Here is a 20,370-nt window from a genome sequence, read left to right as displayed (position 1 = left end):
GCAAGTAGTGATATCAGCAAGCAGTATCAGAAGACTGTGATATTCAATCCAGACTCTTGAAAACCTCAGCTATAAAAATATAAACCCAACACAGACTAATACTTCTACCAGAAGACGGATTATACCATATCAGAGTCATCTGAATCAAATATTTCACCTTGAGAGTTGCAGTTTTCACACGTTCAGGTAACAAATGGACTTCATTCGAAAGTGGGAGACCTCAGAGCAGGGACGTATTAATGCCCAAGTGGGCCAGTATGCAGCGGATACCCTCCTCTGAGCAGTGTCCCTCCTCCACGGCGCCATCTTCCCTATGATAGTCGGTGAGATGGCACATGCACACAAGAGAGCAAAGGCTCTGGTACAGTGCCAGAGTCTTTGCTTTCACTGCACAGCACCATCTTCTGGAAGATGTCATTGGGAAGATGAGGTGGGGAGGAGAAGGGATCTGCTTGCCAGCACAAGGTAAGTATACTATGGGTGCAGGGTGTGCAGTGTGGGACGCACCCTGCACCCATTATAAATACACCTATGCTTCAGATAGTAGAATCAGGTGCAATAGTGTAGTATGCTCAAATAATTATATTAGAAGCTCTATAATCAGGCTACAGTATGTACCTTAATAAAACACATATTAGGCCCATCTGTAAAGTCTTTTTAAGCCCCCAAATGTAACCGTCTGTCCAATCCAATGTAATTTGCTATAGGCGTGTGAAGGGTCACCTTTAGGTGTTTGCGGGAGGTAGCCACTCCCCAAATTCAGCACACTCGCCTCTTCCTGGGGTCGGCTGATGATGTGGTGGCACTGGATTGGAGCACCCGCCAATGTCACTGACTCACGCCCAGGTACAAGGCAGACACCGATTCTGGTCTATTCACTGATTAATCGGGTTAGTGCTGCATAAGGAGTGTGCAGACTCACACCCTGTGCTCACACCTATGTCATCCACGCAGACAACATTAAATTCACAAATAGAAAAGATCAAAAGCACCTGAGTGGCACTATTAGGCTTAATGTCTAGCAATCTCTAGCCAAGAAACAAGTCCAACAGTGAGTGGAGACTTAAGTAATGGATGTCTTCTTCAGGTAAACATCATGCTGCAAAATTAAATGAGGCCTATTTCCATCACATCTGACAGTGGAAAATCAGTTTATTATTCAGGGAGAAGAATTTGTCCCATCAGCAAGTGCTAATGTTCCCTTGCCCATGGAAGCTACCATGTTAGCCTACATTTCCATTTGTCATAAAATCCAATCCTAAAATAGTTGACTGATGTAAAAAAATAAATATGAATTTTCCATTTTCTACATTGTAATTGAGCCTTAAAGTCATTACTTTTACTGACCACATATTAAAGATCTTGATGTAATGTAAGCTGCTTTCCAAGTCTGTATGAGCTGTTTACATGTTTCCATTAATATGTTTTATCTGCGCAATGGAAATGCTTATTAAGGATTTGCTGTTATGGCTTTAGGAAACTAAATGGGTTATGACACTAATTCTCAGTTATTCCGCAGTGATCAAATTTGAAGTCAACTTAAATATGAGCTTAGTAGGGACTATACATATAAAACAATTTAAAGATTATGTCGAAATAAAGGATTCTATATATTTTATTATTTCTGAGTACTTTTAGTTATCATAAATGTATTTATGTATGTACTATACTACATTAGATTCAGCTTACAGTTTTATTTATGGGAAACATTTTCCACATTTGTTGGAAACCCCTGTAACCACCAATGGTCTGCAGTCTGCTCTTAGTTACTGCTTGCCTAGTTACATCATACAGCACTGTTTTCAACTGTTTCCTTGTAATTTTCCTATTCATGAGATTAGGAAGTATAAGAAACACAGGCATGAAAACGCTGTTGTTAATTTGAAAAAGATCAGCTTTAGTAGGTGACCCCCTGGGAAATTTACTAAGCATCAGTTTTGCGTTAGTTCCAAAATGGACACACACCGACAAGTATCAATGTCATGTTTGTGTCTAAAAAATTTGTTTTTACTTACCATTGGTTTTCATTGTCAATTGAAAATTGAGGGCGATTTTGGTTGGGTTTTGCTGGCATTAAGTTTGTCGGTTTTGTCAATTCCAATAGAATCCAATGGCAACAGAAAACTGACCAAAACTGTCCCCCAAAAAATGAACTCTTCCTAGTGCTTTTCTATTGTCCAAAACATACCACTTGCTATTTCTACATCACAAACCCCTTATAATAATGACCAAATCCACCCAAGCACACTGTGAGGGTCTAGTGATGTGGTTTGAGTGAATTGGTAGTAGGAGAGTTGATCTGGGAGAGCAGTTTGGTGTAGTGAATACTATAGCGATTTGCAAAAGTTGTCTTGTGTTTTTGTGTGTAGTTTGTCTTATTTTGTTATATATTTGTGTGCTGTGCATTTTTCTTTTTCTATCTTGTCAGTGTTTATTTGTGTGCCTGTGGTGTGTTTGTGAGGAGTGTATTGTTAGCGTAGGTTTTCTTTCTCAGTGTTTGTCTAGTCTGTCTTGTTTGAATTATTTGTTGCTTTTTTAAATAGAGGGGAAACGGAAAAGGAGCAGAGAGGACACACATACATGCACACAAACCCATCTCCAGCCTCACTTCAATTATTTGCTGACGTTAAGTTTACATTTTTAGCATACTGACCATTAAAATGTTTATTTGTTTGTTCTGTATATTTTGGAAAATTAGACCACATGTGGTATACTGGTTTTGTGCAATGCTTCACACAATGGGACAGGGCCATCTCTTCCGTTGGGCAGTTGCCCAAGGGCCCAAAGTTTGTAGGGGCCCCCCAACCCGCCCCCCTGCAGCCACAGCCAGTTGGTAAATTTGTGATATTTTTATAAGCCGTCCGCTGATTCACTGTATTCTGATCTAACCTCCTCCACCCCATCCCTAGCCCCCCCCCTGCCCCCCCAATTTGAGGAGTACTCACCTCAATTCCAGTTTCACTTCATCCGCTGGCTTCAGACCAGTCAGAGTCTCTCTGCATGTGTTGGAGGTCTGATGGGCATGCAGGAGGGTTTAATTTAATTGACCATTTACATTTTTTCCCTGTGAATGGGTGGGTAGGGGCCCCTGTGCATTGCTTTGCCCAGGGCCCACACTACTGTTAAGACAACCCTGCAATGGGTGGGATGTACTTCACAATTCCCTCTGCACCCCTGCGGCATGCTTGGCCTTCTGCATAAACCCGGAAGTCCCCCTATCGCAAAGACCACCTCTAATCAGAATAGCTGTCCTTTTATGATTTTCTAGTTACATAATGGTGATATTCTCACCAGTATGTACCCAATAAGTGGCAAAATGTACAACGCCGATGTAATGTTTAGTACATCACGCCCAATATGCTTCAAAGTTTATTTTGACAAATGCCAATTGTATTTTTTATTTTTAAACAATTGCCAATGTAGATATCCATCAAGCATCTATCCTATATTTTGCAAAAACAAAACACTCTGGGCCTGATTCAGACCCGCTCGCAAGCGCGCATACGCGAGATACATCCAGCAGCGGCAGCTCCGTCGCTACGGGTCTCGCTACAAAAAACCACAGCAAGGCAGATGTTATTTTAAATTCCTTCCTGAAAACATACCGTAATGATATTTTTATTGGATTAATCTGTGTGATTAACTTATTATTCTAACTACTGATACTATTAATTATAAAATAAAAATGCATTTAAAGCAATTTTAAATCCATCCTCCAGCCTGACTACCCTCACATTGGAAAAACACTTTCTATCATGATGGTTTTTCTCTAGTTATAGTTTGTGTTCCTGTCACCTGCATGCTTTTTTTTATACAATCCTGAATATATTATAAAGAATCAGGGTATGGATTGAAAGATCTACAGTATATAGATAGACGGTCAATAGGACAACAACAAGTGGTCGACAGGGTCAAAGAGTTGACAGGGCCAAAATGTTGGCTGTTAAATGGTCAATATGGATTAAGGTCGACATGGTCAAAAAGTTGCCATACAAATGGTTGACACAGAAAAGGTTGACACTTTTTTGTTATTTTAACCCTAATCCTTACCCTAAAGCTGGCCACACATCTAAAGATTATCTGTCCAACCAGCCAACTAGTTGATTGGTTGGAATGAAAATCTGGTAAGGTATGAAAGCAAATGACAATCAGCGATTTGCTCCTAAATGCTGGATAATGGGCCAAAATTGTTGTTTGAACAAATAGTTTGGATCAAACATTTAACAAACTTGTCTGAACGACCATTTTCATCTGTTTTCTGGCATTAAGGAGCAAATTGCTGATCATCATTTACTCCCATACGTTACCAGATTTTCATTCCAACCAATTAACAAGTTGGCCGGTTTATGTAAGTTGGTCTAGTGTGTGGCCATCTTAACCCTCCCCATAATGCCTAACCCCAACCATCCTCTTCCACAGCATAACCCTAACACTCTGTCAAGTGCTTAACCCTAAAACTAACCTTAAACCTCATCCTAGCTTTAAAAACCATGAAAAAACATGTGTTGATAGTTTTTGAGTCAACCGTTTCTGTGTCGACAATTTGGTCACATTAACATTTTGATCCTGTTGACCATTTGCATGTCAACCATCTGGTGTCGACCTATTGACTGTCTATCTAGACACTGTAGATATTCCATCCCTATACCAAAGAATCATTATTCCATGGCTTCCAGCCATCAGTAAAATTGCTTGCAGTTGAAAGTGTGCCAGTCCTATAAGTAACAAAAAGTAAGATATGAGGGTATCAAACTACTTAGTTTTAAGTTTTGTTTTCTAGATGTTACCACTTTTACACTTGTCAGTAAAAGTTATGGTCCATTAGTACATTTTAAATTGCTGGTAAAAAAATATTAGTAGAAGCTCTGCACTAGACTAACATCAACTACCCTTGAATCCACGGAAAAGGAAGAAAAACGTCATGACTCCTTAGAGCTAAAAGCTATAAATGAGTTTCCTGCAGCCAGGGCTGTTAGAAGGCGGGCAGTGAGTACATGGAATAGCCTGATACTGTTAGAGCCGTGATCATTGCTATGCTTAGATCGCACTACCTTGGATACACAGTTACTGAAGCTTTAACGATGGTCGCTTCATAACACCCAGAGAGAATGACTCTGGTATCCAAGCAACACAAGCACTATTATGATTACTGGGGAAACTGTGCTGCACAATTCAGAGCAATGTGATTTAAAAGGGGGGGGTCAGTTGGTGGACATTGTAATTATCAGCTTTGCTAGCTCTCATCTGCTGTGTACCCGCTACTTAACATCCACCACCAGGAAAACAAACCTTGAGCAAATTATCATTTGAATAGACGTTTCTTATCTAGACTTCTACTTGGAAACAAGCTCAATTATTCCTTTATTTTTAAGTCATGCTTGTTAATTTCATCCCTTTTCCTTGAAATGATATTCACTTTATAGCTGCTCATGTCCAGATTTCAGGTTTGGGTCCAATCACGTCTGCCCTTTAAAATTATTATTACAGTTACTTCACCTAGTTTAGCCAACAGCCCCTGCTTATGGTCTCTGCACACACATAGGGTCATGCATTAAAGTTTAATAAACTTGATTATTTTTGGTATTCATTGTGCTTTTACATTTTAGAATAGTGAAGTGAAAGCTCTCCAACATTTTTATTTAAATGTACTTTAACTATTATTGTATGAGGATATGTCCTTTCCTATTTTGAAGCACATAGGGGTCTATTCAGCATTGATTTTTTTTTTACATAAAAAATACGGAAACTATGATTTCCGTATTTTTTATGTAAATCCCCTATTCAGCAAGGGGATAATGAAGAAGATAACGCAATTATCTTCTCCACTGATTCCCATCTCACTGAATACCGCACTGTAGGGATCAGCCATTGATCATTGATCAGCTATTCAGCAAAGCAAAAAGCGTTAAATCACTCGAAAAATATTTCCTTTATATAACGCCATTTGAGAATGGCGTTATATGAGGAAAATACTTAAATATCCCGAAAACTGCAGGGACAGAGGGAAAGTTTCCCATAAGTCCCTGCAGCATTTTGTAAGCCCGACCAGTCTCCGTCCCTGCCTCCCGGTAATCGCCGACATGTAAGTCCCTTTAGAGCCTGTTAAACTTGCCGAATTTGATTGACATGTGTATACAGGCTTTATACTAGCCTGTATACATGTATATTTATGTGCTATTATATTTAACATTTATATATAAAAATTAAATATAAAAGCACAAAAATATACATGTATACAGGCTAGTATAAAGCCTGTATACACATGTCAATCAGTTTGGACAGGCTGGAGATGTACTTACCCATCGGCGGTCACCACAAGCAGGGACGGAGCTTGTTCCCGAGAGCATGACTGAGCATGCGCAGAGGAACAAACAGAAGGGATTGTTTTCGGAATCCCCAAAACAATCCCTTCTGTGACATTGCAGGGACAGCGTGTTACCGCAACTGCTGTCGATGCACAAAATATTTCTGAATAGCAGCAATAAATTGTCATAGTTAATAAAAACACGTGACGATGTTGCCTGATAATATTCTGGGCAACATCGTCACTGTTGCTGAATAGACCCCTGAGCCATTTCCATTTTTTTTAAAAAGGCATAAAACAGTCACATGAAGTCGAAAAAGAGGAAATCTCTTACATTGTTGCACTATTATTGAATATTGCAACTTATTGCTGAATTAGAGTTTATAGGAGGCAAAAGGTAGTTCCACATTTTTGAGCTGACTCTTGGTTACAACTGGTGCGAAGTGGTTTAGGTGAGAGGGTAATAAAATTAGGAGAATGCAGAATGCAGAGCATTCTAAATATTAAAATATAATAAATATATTTTGAGATAACAATTCCCTTTTGTAAATAAAATGATGATGATTTGATATGTATCTGTATTGTTATAATTTTTTTCTACTCTAAAAACACAACCTTGAATTCTCAGGCTGAATGACAATATATTTATATAATAATATTTTATAAACAATGTCCAAAGAAAAACGGCTATTGTGTAGCAAATATTACTTTTCTTAATGACCTAATCGATTATAATAGGATATTCCTAGATAGAGAATGCTTATTTAAATCAATTATGCTACTGTTAAGCTAATAACAGATCATATATTAAACCCTTCAAGTTGTAACAGACTGTTTAATAAGCAAAATGAGCTAACTAGAATAATCTTTATTTATGCTTATTTAAGAAAATATATGATGAGGAATTCTAAAAATATATGCAGTAGTTAGGAGCAAAGCAAAAAAATAAAAAGCAAGTACCTTTGAATCTGGAACAAACCATGTTGTACTGCAAGAGGTGCAAATACATTTATTGCTTTGCATGCAGGGTAAATACTGGTTGCTTTTGCATGTAGCCCACCAATATTGGACAGCTGTATTTTTACTAGAGAATTGCAGTTCATTTTCCCGAAAAACAAATACACCCGAACGTATAGGTTACGAGTCAAATTGAGTCCCAGTTCAGAATCACTTTGGGGTTCTGAGTGGAACCGAGTCCTGGCTCGGGTTTGCTGTAAATTTGGAACTTGGATTTAAAAACCAAACTCTGGTTTTAGATTGCATGTAAACAAGTCCAAATTACATGATTTTAGCAGTTTTTATAATTTTTTATCGATTTTAAAGGAATCCAAAACAGAACCAAAACCGAATCCAAACCAAAACACTTCGGGGTGGTTTTTCAAAAATACGATGATTAATTAAATCTAAAATGAGGGTCCACACACATCTCTAATTTTTACACTGCTATTTAGATTTGATCTAGGATACACCCCTCTCACATCTAAATCTCTCTGCACATTTTAAATCTGCCCCACCTGTAATGCATCATGGTTTTGCCAACACAGAATCAGACCTTTACTATCAATATCTGGACAGCTCATAAGGAAAGAATGTGATTGTAAAAGCATAACATAAGGAAATGGAAACAGGAATTTGTACTGGTTGTGCTTTGTTACAATTGCGTCTGTCAGTGCAAGAATTTATCCCACAACCCCATTTGATAATGTTAGGTTAAAACCTCTGCCTTTAAGATATTTATTTCCCAGGACCTATTCATTTATTATACAATACTTAACTTGTGAAGTAAGTATAGGAATCTACAGCATGGGCAAAGAAATGGCTGGCAAGAAGTAGGGCAGAAGAATGAAGTTAATTTGTTGATGAGGCTTTACTTGGGCAATCCAGCTTTGTAGATGCTAAAGGTCTCTTACATAACTCTTCCTAGTATAATTAGGATTTCAGCTTTAACTTCTGCTACACTGAAGTACTTTACTGCAAATCACCTTTAAATCCAGGGCTTAGAATATGGTACTGTACATTAGACACATTTAGTTTTCTTTGACCTTCTCATAATGTTAGTGCTAGATAACAGTGTTGAAAACAGTTACATGAAGCCTTTTAAATGTTAACCAACTTCAGCTCAAATAACAAGTAACTTAGAAAAGTACTCAGTGTTTCACTGGTAAATTGTGGATCTTTAACGTGCTATTAAAATTGGGCAGTGATGTAATAGTGCCGCGAATAATACATTTATTTTCCTTGGTAAAAAAAATCAAGTTCCATAGATTATGCACTTTGTGTTGTATTTATAGATAAATACTTGTGTAGTGGTAGCGAAGATGTGAGCCTAACTTGTAATAGTAGCAAACTTGTGATCCGTGGCTAATTATAGTACAATTTTAGGTTGTTTGTATTACATATTTAATTAAAGAATAACCTGTAAGAATGTTTGGTGGGCTGGCACATAATAAGCATACAATAATAATTTTGTGGAGTCTGGCATAAGAGCACATTGTATGGAAAACAACATAAACTTTTAAAAAAATCCAATAACATAACAGCTTTAGTGCAGATCCTTTAGAACACTGTTTGCCAGTCTTATTTATGTTGAATCCTCTTTATCCTAATTAATTTATCTGCTTGTCCAATGGCAGCTAGGAAAATTCATAATAACTCCAATGTGGCTGTATTTTAGAAAAATCCTTATATTTGCAGCCAGGAAAAGAGACGTTTACCAAACCAGTTGTTGCAATAGTTACTGTATTTCAGGTAATGAAAATAACCATTATGCATTATCCCCTTCAGAATTGGTGATTCATATTCTTCCTTTTGTGTTCTTGTCTTTGTCAATGTGGAGATCACCGCTAGGAAATATAATCTCTCTTTCCTTTCCGATCATCATCACATACGGATCCCAGGGATATACAAGTAACTATACTCTGTATACTAATACTGTAATAAATCAAAAGTGAGGGCTAATTGCTCACTTGACATTGGTGAACTTATAGCATGTAATAAACTATCTCATATTCACTTCTTGTTTTACAATATGTTTACTAGAAAGAATAAAATCGCATAGCTTCTACAAATGTACATCACACATCTAAAAACAGAAAAAAAACCATATATGGATAAAAACCATATAAAAATGTAAAGAATTATAAAAGCTAAAGTCTCGATAAAACAACTTGTTTCCTCACTTATCTATCAGCTTATCTGCTACATGTTTCACAGAGCTGCATCCACTTTCTGCCATACATAAAAAATGTATAACTACAGAAATATTCCTAATTTTTAAACATTAAATATTATTTAAAATATATAACTATGTCAAAGACTTATTAGAACAATTCAATGTTCTTCAGCTTTCTGGGAAGGATAAAAAATTATGAATTTACAGAATGTTACTGGAGGTGACTTTAAAAAAGTAACTTTGTTGGATGGGATCATTTTTATATTATATATATAATTTTATACATTAACATCTTCTGTCCCTTTATGGGAAAAATACTTCCTGCTCTCATCTGTGCAACCCTGTTGTGTAGTGGTCACCAATGTATGCATGACTGGTACCAGGAATGCCCTTTTCTGAAGTAGTGAATAGAATTGTTTCTGCCTCAATTAATCTCCTTTCTTATATAGTCGGTGTTTTGGTGCTGCATTAGATTGCTTTTCCACAGCTTTCCACGGTTTCAATTACAAATATCCATAGGGAAATCACTCTTGTGTTATGAAATACGTCTATACCAGAGCAGACGCACTGCACTAACAGGCATTGCAGAGAAAGGTTTTCTGAGACGATATATCATTTTTGTCAATGCAGTCACAATGCTTCCTTAATACAGTTATCACCTTTTTAGCTGTACTCCAAAGTCTACATGAGACACTCTATGTGTAATCTGTGATAAATTATCACAGATTACACATAGAGGGCAAAATTTTGAGTAAGCTGCGGGTTCTAAACCCCGGCGGTTTGGTGGCGGTTTGACGGCGGGTTCTATTCTGTTCTAAACCCCGGGGGTTTGGTGGCGGTTTTGCAGCGGCTTCTAAATGACAGCCCTGTTCTATTCTATTCTAAAATGTGTTTTGACGACAGTTTTGCAGCGGCCTTGGCCTTAGTAAATATGCAAACAGCAAAACCACCGCCAAACCGCAGTTATACCATCAATATAAGTAGCTAGCCACTAGGAGAAACAAGACAATGAACAATCAATAGATGGCGCTGCGCTGGTGTAAAACAGATAGTATACTCCGTTTTATAAATGATCAGTGCACTGCCCAATGCAAAAATCCATAATCATATTGTAGAGTCCTCTGGAACGGAGGCTTTATGAAAGAGTTACCAGGATTTTCCATGCATGCAAAAAATAAAATAAATGCATTTGCACCCCTTTCATTGCAATGTTGTTAGTCCAGGAGCAAATTTGTTCTCTTTTCAAAATCAATCTAAATGGCAAACAAATAAAACAGTGGTATGGTATATTTAAAAACCCACACTTTAGTAAATATACCCTGTTTCTCCACAGGTTGTTCTATAGCAGTTGTTTCCCCCCAACATCCCCTGCACTGCTGCGTGAATAGGTATTTCATGGGCCTCTAAATATCCCTTTCTGAATCTCCAGTAGCATGCACTTGGTGTTTCAGATGCTTAGGCCAATGGGGTAATCTGCAGAAACCTTGTGAAATTACTTTTTTAGAACAACAGATATTAGGGACATGGGGGTCATTCAGACCCACTCGCGAGCGGCAGTACGCTCGCAAGTGGGTCGATGTTCCCCACTGCGCATGCGCACGACGGAGGGAGCTCCGTCGTGCGCATGCGCGAGACCCAGCAAGCGAAGGACTTTCCATCGCTCCGGGTCTCGCACCAAAGGGGGCGTGCTGTCGATGTTGATTGACAGCACGCCCCCTTTGGTGGGCGTTCCGGGGGCGTGCCTGCCAGACGGAGGCGTTCCTATGGGAACGCCTACCGTCTGAAGCCGGCCCCACTGACATCACTAGTGATGTCAGTGGGAGTGATTTTGGCTCTGATAGAGCCAAAATCACTCCTGGCCTTGCGGTTGAGAAACCCGACCACAGGGTTTCACTCGCAAGTCCATCTTGTTGGACGCTCGTATATGCTGTGGGTGGTGACCCACAGCTATACGAGCGTCCAGGAGGACGCTCCATTTTAATGGAGGTGGGCCCTGATTCAGAGCGAGCGCTCTGGTCAGAGCGTCCGGCTCTGAATCAGGGCCATGGTGTACTGACAATTGGGTGAGAATACACTTACTAACTTATTTTAATGCATATTTTACTATGTACATGAAATAAGCAATTCAAATTGTCTTCATAAGCTTTCAATGAAAACATATAACGTATATAACAGGTTGAAAATCTAAAAGATGACACACAATTATTTAATCATGCCAGTGAGAAAAGCAGCTGGACAATTCTCTATCCATAGACAATTTATATCTCATTAACATGCAGAGTATATTTTGTATTGTTATGAGGTCTAACACAAACTAATTTAAAAAAATAAGTGAGAGTTACCATGCCTAATGCTAAGCAAAATCTACATGATTGCTTATATGAAAAGAAATATGCAGATAATGAGGGAAGTTTTTGAAAACAGTCACAAAGGAAAAATGGGGTGTTGCACAATGCAACTAGTCAGATATTTGGATTAATTCTAAACTACTATGACATTTTCCAGATTGCTTGTTTAGCATTACCTAGCAATACTTTAAAAAAAAATCCATATCTGTACAATGTATTATCAATCATATCATACATTTCCAATTCTGCATTGTAGAAAAAACTATTTTGTCTTAAAATATATTTCACTCTGTTGTTATATTAGCTTACTTAGAAAATAAAGGTTGCCCACCCATTATCATAACAGTAGGTGACTGAATAAAGCAACAAGCCACATCCTTGGTTGATAATGCTGGACAAGTTCTTGATTCTGTTAATGGTCAGTTTTGTAGCCAATGTCCCCATTTGAAATAACCAGAAGTTAAGGCATTCAGGGACTTAGAAGGAATTAGTGGTTACTTATTATGGCCATACACGCTACAATTATCGGCGGATCGCCCCAATAATTGTAGCGTGTGCGCGGGCGACCGAGGGTTAAATATTGCTCAGTCGGGCATGCAGGATTGTCCAGCATGCCCGTCCGATGCGATATTTACCCGGTAAACTGTCGGCCGCATCGGGCAGTGTATGCCCAGCGCGGCTGACAGACAGACATTTCTTGTGTTCCTTCCTACGGAAGGAACAGGGAAATGTCTCCTCCCCCGGGGGCGGAGCGCAGATGTCGGGCTATACACTGTGAGATTTCTCTCACAGTGTATGCCGGCGACATCTGCGGTTGGAAGCCGGCCAGATAAAATGTCTGTCGGTCTGACAGACATTTTATCTGGCTGTGTATGCCCAGCATAAGGAGTGGTTGATACTAATTAAATAACCAAGATTAACTAGTAGGGGACTAGAAGGTGCTTAAATGCTTACATAATACTACAAATTTAATTTGTTCCTTGAAATAGACCATGAAAAACATTTGCAATATATATATATAAATACAATACAAATAAAAACTGTAACATGATTGGGGGTGGGACGCATCCCGACACTGATAGCAAGCATAGCGGCTTTTAGTAATGCCATATGCTTGTACAATTGTGGCTAAAATGGCAAAGGACAACTCTCCTGATACGAGCTGTCCTTTGCGATATAAGGACCTCCGGGTTTATGAGCCGGGAGTTCTTCTGCGCATGCACTGCCATCGGCCAGCGCATGTGCAAGCCGCGGGAAACCCTTGAAGATCTTTCTCAGTGAACTATGCAGAAAGAATTCCATAAGCTTTTATTAGGCAACGTCATCTATAGATGGCTTTGCCAATCAGATCCAAGCTCCAGAAAGATTTGCTTTTCGGAGTTTGGTGCATATAGGGAATGCGGTCAAACTTCCTATAACGGCATTTTGAAGGTTTGAGTGCATTTTTGGTGTTGGTGCATCCCGCCTCTTGTGTCTTTGAAGTGAAAACGGCCCTGTTCCCCCACACATGTGACGTTGCAATGTCACAAAGATCGGGCCAAGACCTGGAAACTGAGAGTAGGGGGCGTCCTTAGGACGTGTCAGCGGCCTTCAGGCAAATCTCCAGGTTGCAGGGTTACTTTCCAAATACAGGTAGCGATGGTGTTGCTCCCTCGGCCTTGCACTCTGGGCAGTGGCACTGCTCTCATACTACTAGGTTTGTAAGGGACCCTATGTACCATCCAATGGTGAAAAATATATATATAACACATGTAATTTTGACAAGGAAGATGGGCCCCCCTCAGCTCTGGGCCCCATAGCAGCTGCACCCCTTGCACCTATGGTAGTTACGTCCATGTAGAAAAGTGAAGGGACTTGTCTCTATGTAAAATGCTATTTAAGACCAATTTAAGAAGATATTGCAAGAAAAGGTGCTAATGCAAAGGTCTTATGAGTAAATCACATGGCGACAAAGGTTCAATAGACAAAGGTTGGATATAATGTATGGGGAACTGGAGACCCCAGCGAGAGTTAAGGCAGCCCTAGAATGAATAAGTAAAAATAAGGCAAAAGCTAAAAGAAATGTTGATGATGTTACTGATGTAAATGTGGGGGCGTCAGTATCAAATGCTGGAAATAATGTTCGGAATGTTGATAAAGATGTTGGAAATGTGAGTAATGAAGCAAATGTGAGAACTGTGCCGGGTCAAATATACTATGCAGGGGCGGTGGTAGGGGACAGGCTTGAAGCAAGGGGGCCACAGAAAAGGGTGGAAAGCGGCTGAAAGAAGATACGTCATACAGTGTAAATGGGAAGGGGAGGGAGAGGCACCGAGTAAGAGAAATTTCTAGAGATGCTGTTTTCTTTGGACATTAAAGCAAAAGATCTATATGCATGCACAGTGCCGCCAAGAGCCACCCCGGGCCCAGGTAAAGGGTCGTGGTCTAATTGTTGGAGGCATGGCCAGACCCCCTTAGGAGAAAAAAAAGAAAATGTATTCGCAGCGCCTCTGCCCGGCGCAAATCCAGGTTGGGCGCGATCAGGATGATCAATCCCCCCACAGGCTCTGCAGCAGCGAGCAGTTTCCCTTTACAGCCCAGCACAGAGCAGTGTGTGCTGGGCTGCTCAGCTGGCAGGGAAGGGATGATGACGTCAGACCCGGGCCCCTGCTGGGTCCCTCCAGCAAGCCCGGGTAACTAATACCTGACCCTCTCGGCGCCCCTGTGCCCCAGACCCGCTCGTGAGCGGCAGTACGCTCGCAAGCGGGTCGATGTTCCCCCACTGCGGATGCGCACAACGGAGGGACAACGGGCTCTCCATCGCTCCAGGTCTTGCACCAAAGGGGGCGTGCTGTCGATGTTGATTGACAGCACACCCCCTTTGGTGGGCATGCCGGGGGCGTGCCTGCCAGATGGAGGCGTTTCCATGGGAATGCCTACCATCTGAAGCCGGCCCAACTGACATCACTAGTGATGTCAGTGGGAGTGATTTTGGCTCTGAAAGAGCCAAAATCACTCCAGGGCTTGCGGCAGCGAGACCCTACCGCAGGGTCTCGTCGCAAGCCCGATGGTCGCGATGGTCAAGACCATCGCGACCATCATCATGGATGCTTGCTATAGCTGTGGGTGGTCACCCACAGCTATACGAGCGTCCAGGAGGACGCTCCATTTTCATGGAGGAGGGCCCTGATTCAGAGCGAGCGCTCTGGTCAGAGCGTTCAGCTCTGAATCAAGCCCTAAGTTCATTGTCATGGCAAAGAGGGACTTTGCAATTGATTGCAATTCATCTGATCACTCTTCATGACATTCTGGAGTATATATATGCAAATTGCCATCATAAAAACTGAAGCAGCAGACTTTGTGAAAACCAATACTTCTGTCATTCTCAAAACTTTTGGCCATGGCTGTAGATATTACATAACCAGAGATAGGTGATGTTATAGCAAAATTTTGTGGCATTTAAATTTTGGAACAGGCCATTTTTCCATAGCTGCTAATTTCTATAATCTTCAAGCTCTTGAAAAAGAATTAGAGGGTTGATGGTATCAATGGAGTCAATTCTTCAGGGTTGAGGCTTGAGTTCTGGGTCAAATAAAATCATGTGGAACAATTCCAAATGGGAATGATGGAAACATTATGCACATTTCTAGATACAGCCATTATCATCCAGACAATAGTTTGCTTTAGTCCATGTTAGTATTCCTCTAATGCATGCTCTTTACTACAGAAAAGTAATTGATTAAGCTACAAAATATTTGCCTGGCTTGAATGGCAATGTGTTCCCCTGTCACATTTCATAGAAATATTATGAATGGATCTCTATTATTTCTAAATGAAAAGACATTGAACATTGAATGTATACGTATCACATGTTCTTTGTACTCTGGGGTGTATTGTGCGATAAACAAATACTCCACACGTGTCCTTACAGCTCTTATCTTTCCTTCTCACATGCAGATAAAAAAATCTGTTATACAATTTGTAGCTAACGATCTATGTAATGTTGAATACCTAAGACATTGTGTGAATACCACTGAAACCTAGAAACTTCTTCAGTATCGACACCTTTTGCAGCTGAGCTCTGCATCAGGTGTATAGCTATAATGAAGGAACAGCAGTATACCCAGTCCTGTCTTTAGTCCCTTCAATGTACTGTATATGTGTGGGTGTGTTAAAAATATAAAAGTTTCAACTTTAAAAGAGAAAGCAAAATATTACAGTTTCGAGTGAAGACAAATACTGTGAACCTTTCCTGGACTCTGTCATTTATTTAAAATAAAATAGTGACATTAATAGATTGCTAAGTAAATAATACATTCTCTATATAAATGATAATTGATGCAGTGATCTTGTGTTTAGTACTTGTCACTATCACTCAGACACTTGTGTATTGTAAGGGATTGTATAAACATTTTAAGTTCACATAACTCCTAACATCTAACATTTACAGGGAACTACATTTTACAGGTATACACACTTATTTGTATTCAATGTATTTTTTTATTTTTTTATTTATGTATGTATACAGCACACATATTCTGCAGTGCTTTATAGAGAATATTTAGTCATTCACATCAGTCAGTCATTTTAAACTCACCCATTATAGCAGTGTTTTTGAAATGGGTCATGGTAGAGCAACTTTCAGCCAATCAGTTTACCAGAATCCTCACAACAGCTCAATGTAGTCCAGGAGATGGGTGAGTCAATCATGAGGGGACAGCAGTGACCCATCCACTCATGTGGTTATATTAGTGAGGATAAGGGTGCAAGTGATAGAGACAGTTTCATGTGTGAGGATGAGAATGGAGGAAAGCTTAAAGACAATGGGCGAGATGCACTAAACTTGAGGAGTACATCCCGCCACTGACCGCATCTCTACTGATCGCATATGCACTAACATATACAATCAGTACCGCAAAAGACAGCTGTTCCTATAAGAGCTGTCCTTTGCGATCAGCGCTGCGCCCTGGACTTCTGGGTTCATGACCCGAGAGTCCATCTGCGCATGCGCAAAGTGACGTGGTGGCCGCTGGGCATGCTGGGAGGGATCCGATTGGATCCCTCATACCTGTGTGATGCGGTACATGGATCCCTCATACCTGTGTGATGCGGTACAAGCCCACAGGCTTCTATAGGGTAACGCCAGCAAAAGCTGGCGTTACCCTCTGCGTCGGAGCCCTGGCGGCCAACCAATAATACATATGGAAAATTCGGTAAAACTCCGAAAACTGGGTTTTTATCGCATGTTCCATTTAGTACATCCCGCCCACAGACTGATAGAAGACAGTTACAATGAGCAGGGTCCCCAACAGCTCAAAGCAGTTATGTAATTGTCTTCTCAAGATGATGTGGAAAGGCTTTGGTATACATTGTGCTTGTATATGATATTAAGTTCATACATCTAACTTGTTCTTTACTTCTTGCAGTGGGGCCTTTTCAGAGGTTTTCCTAGTGAAGCACAGATCCACTGGACAACACTTTGCCCTGAAGTGTATCAAGAAAGTAAACAGTTCAAGAGATCGGAGCTTGGAGAATGAAATTGCAGTGCTAAAAAAGTAAGGCTTTCCTCCATTCATAATTATGTATTATACATATTTTATGCTTGTGTAGCTGATTGACAATGATCTTTAGCCATCTGTGTTTAGCAACTGAAAGCAGCCAGCAAAGGGGCTAATTCAGGATTGCATGCAGAACGGGCCCTGTGTGATCGCACGCAGCCCCTTCTATGCTTCTGCCTGATTGACAGGCAGAGGCATTTAAGGGGCGGTGCGGGGGCGGGGGCAGCTGGTGTTCCCTTGAAATGGGGGGGTGTATGCCCCGTTTTCCGGAAGTGGCAAGGCCAGGGGCTACGTCCACAGACGCAGTTTCCTGGCCTCGCGACCCATGGTCGCTATTGTTATCCCAGCCTGTGACCTCGGTCGCAGTGCTGGGATCGCAAATGCAGCAGGGGGTGTCATACACCTCCTGCTGCACTTGCATATTTACAAGGACATAATTGCAAAGCTGCTCGCGTGCAGCTTTGCAATTCTGTCCCAAGCTGAACCACCCCCAAAGCTTGAAAATGTAATCAGAAAAATGCACTAGTCCCAAAAATGTGCTGGGTATTATAGTTAAAAGCCAAGTTACCCTAAAATATTCTGTGGCTAATGTAGAGTACTATACCAGTTTGCACAGAGCATTTTCCGTAATTTCTTATATAGATATAAAACATCCAGATTTTATTTGCAGTTTTCAGAACATGAGACAAGCTCTTGCAATTATGCATTAGGGCTGAAACTGAGTTGGACACAATGGCATACACGCACTTACAGTTCGGCCTATGTTAAAGCACTGCATCTGTCCCACGTCCCACCTCTGCAAGCATATGTGTCAGAAATTCACAAATCTACATAGCTGAGTGTGTTTTCTGTGAATGGACAGAGCAAATTTTTGTATATTACATTGCGAAAACTGGCACACAGTAGGTATCATTCTACATTAGACTTGCTGTGCACACAATTTTATGATAAGAATAATGGAAGGCTAAAGTATGCAGGTAGTGTGCTAACTGACATTTTGATTTGGGGTCCCCCTATAGGGGGTTGGAGCTTGGGGTGTGTCTTGTTCGTTTATAGTGAGTGGATGACTGTAGATCAGTCTCTTTGTTTCCTGGCTTTCCCCTTCTCTCCCCTTTTTGCTGTTTGTCATTTTGTTGGTGGGAAAGAATGGCAGTGCAGTAGCCATCTTGCTGCAGTGGTGAGGTGAGCTCAATTTCATTACACTGGGTAGGTTGATTTCAACCTACTGGGGTCAGCACACCACCCAGCCTGGTGAGCCTTGCATGTGTTATTACTATTAGTATAGGAGTTGGAGACCTTTCACTTCTTTGTCATTGTTATTAGGGCAATTGGCCCATGCAGAGGTGGTTTGGAGTGAACTTACATAAATCAAATGCTAGCTCAGGGGTGGCCAACCAGTCAGAGGCAAAGAGCCAAAAAATATCTGTATTCAAGTTAAAGAGCCGATAGCATGCGCGCACGGAAGGCTGTAACAAGGCCTCACCGCATTTTTGTGCGCCCGCCTTTGGCACGACATTTGCAGGAGCATGACCTTATGCAGGGCCCCCTGCAGTTGTGCCCCATATGCAATACCCCCTGTAGTTGTGCCCCATATGCAGGGCCCCCTGTAGTTGTGCCCCATATGCAGTGCTCCCTGTAGTTGTGCCCCAGTCCAGTACTTACCTCATTGGGTCCATGCTGTCAGGGCTCCTGCTCCTGCTGTCACGCTGACTGGATCTAACTAGATCCAGCAGGCGTTCAGGCTCCTCACATCGCGGGTGACACCATGACATCACCCGTACACTGAATCACCGGGAACGCTGGCCTCTGACGTGATCAGAGGCTTCCTTAGCCTCATTTCGCCTTCAGAGGCCAGCGTTCACAGTTCCAGCGGGGTCTGCCGAGCTGCGAGCCGCATCACAAAAACAAAAGAGCTGCAGGTGGCCACCCCTGAGCTATCTGTTCTTTCTGTTTTCCACCACCATACTTTTTCATTTAAATAATAAAGCTGACCAATTTGTATACCACCTAGTATGTCTAGTGTCTTTATATAGAGTGCTTAGTTTTTATGGTTATTGATTATGCATTTGGGACAGGAACTAGAATAAGCAGCTATAATTTTGCACAGAATTTTATCTCTAGTTGTATATTACTTGACAAATTCATACCCAAAATTAAAATTCCCTCATGTGTACAGTGCACTCCCCTCTTCTTTTCTACCTTTTTTAAGATCAAATGTTTTGTCCTGTTCTCCTCAGGATTAAACATGATAACATTGTGACACTTGAAGATGTCTACGAGAGCTCTTCACACTTCTACCTCGTCATGCAGCTGTAAGTAGTGTGCTGACATGTACTGGGGAATAATTGTTCTATTTTACAGAATTCACAGTTACTGCATAAAAAAAATTGTGTACAAGGGAAGCTATCATTTATATAATGCTATATTCTAACAATTGACTGCCCATCACAGAAATGAAAGCAGGACATTTTGGGTGCTTATTGAAATGTTTCCTGAATCACAGCTTAATTGTACTATACATAGTTTAATCCACAAATATGACTGTATGCAGGAATACGGGGTACTCTAAAATTGATGTGTGCTACCAGAACCATAACTGGACTCAAATGCGCCCAGTGCCGACCTGCCCCCTGAGCGCCCAATGTCATGACTTCATGTGCATGACATCATTACGTTGTGCGGGCCAGCAGCACCGGTCAGCACATCGCTGACTGGAGCGTTGCATCTTGAGGATGCTCCAATCGGCTGCACAGACTGCAAGATGCCTGTATGGAACATCTAAAGGACGCTCCGGAAGCACTGCAGAAGTGACCGTGGCTACAGGGTGCTGCCCAAGGATTCCCGCGCTTTCTGCAGCAGCACCAGTCACACACACCTAGCTATGGCCCTGTTTGCTACTTCTAGAAATAATCCCTTAATTGTCTTTCAAAAAGTGAAAATTCTTCATCAGATCTAAAGCTGAGGGTATTTAAGATGCTTATAGCAACAATCCCACATATATTTTTTTAC

At 40.9% G+C, this 20,370-nt stretch overlaps 1 protein-coding gene across 2 annotated transcripts in view; it reads left to right on the top strand.

Moving 5' to 3' along the window:
- Positions 1–20,370, top strand: part of CAMK1G (calcium/calmodulin dependent protein kinase IG) — a 138,078-nt gene that overhangs the window by 77,205 nt on the left and 40,503 nt on the right. For both annotated transcript variants that reach the window (XM_088475463.1, XM_088475464.1), the window contains exons 4-5: positions 17,230–17,358; positions 19,599–19,673. In XM_088475463.1, the coding sequence (XP_088331589.1) occupies positions 17,230–17,358; positions 19,599–19,673 (204 nt within the window). The remainder of the gene's footprint in view (positions 1–17,229; positions 17,359–19,598; positions 19,674–20,370) is intronic.

Source organism: Taudactylus pleione, unplaced genomic scaffold, assembly GCF_031769625.1.
Source record: "Taudactylus pleione unplaced genomic scaffold, aTauple2 ptg000172l, whole genome shotgun sequence".
Lineage (NCBI taxonomy): Eukaryota > Metazoa > Chordata > Amphibia > Anura > Myobatrachidae > Taudactylus > Taudactylus pleione.
The sequence above is the reverse complement of the archived record's forward strand: the minus strand, read 5'-3'. Positions and strand labels throughout refer to the sequence as shown.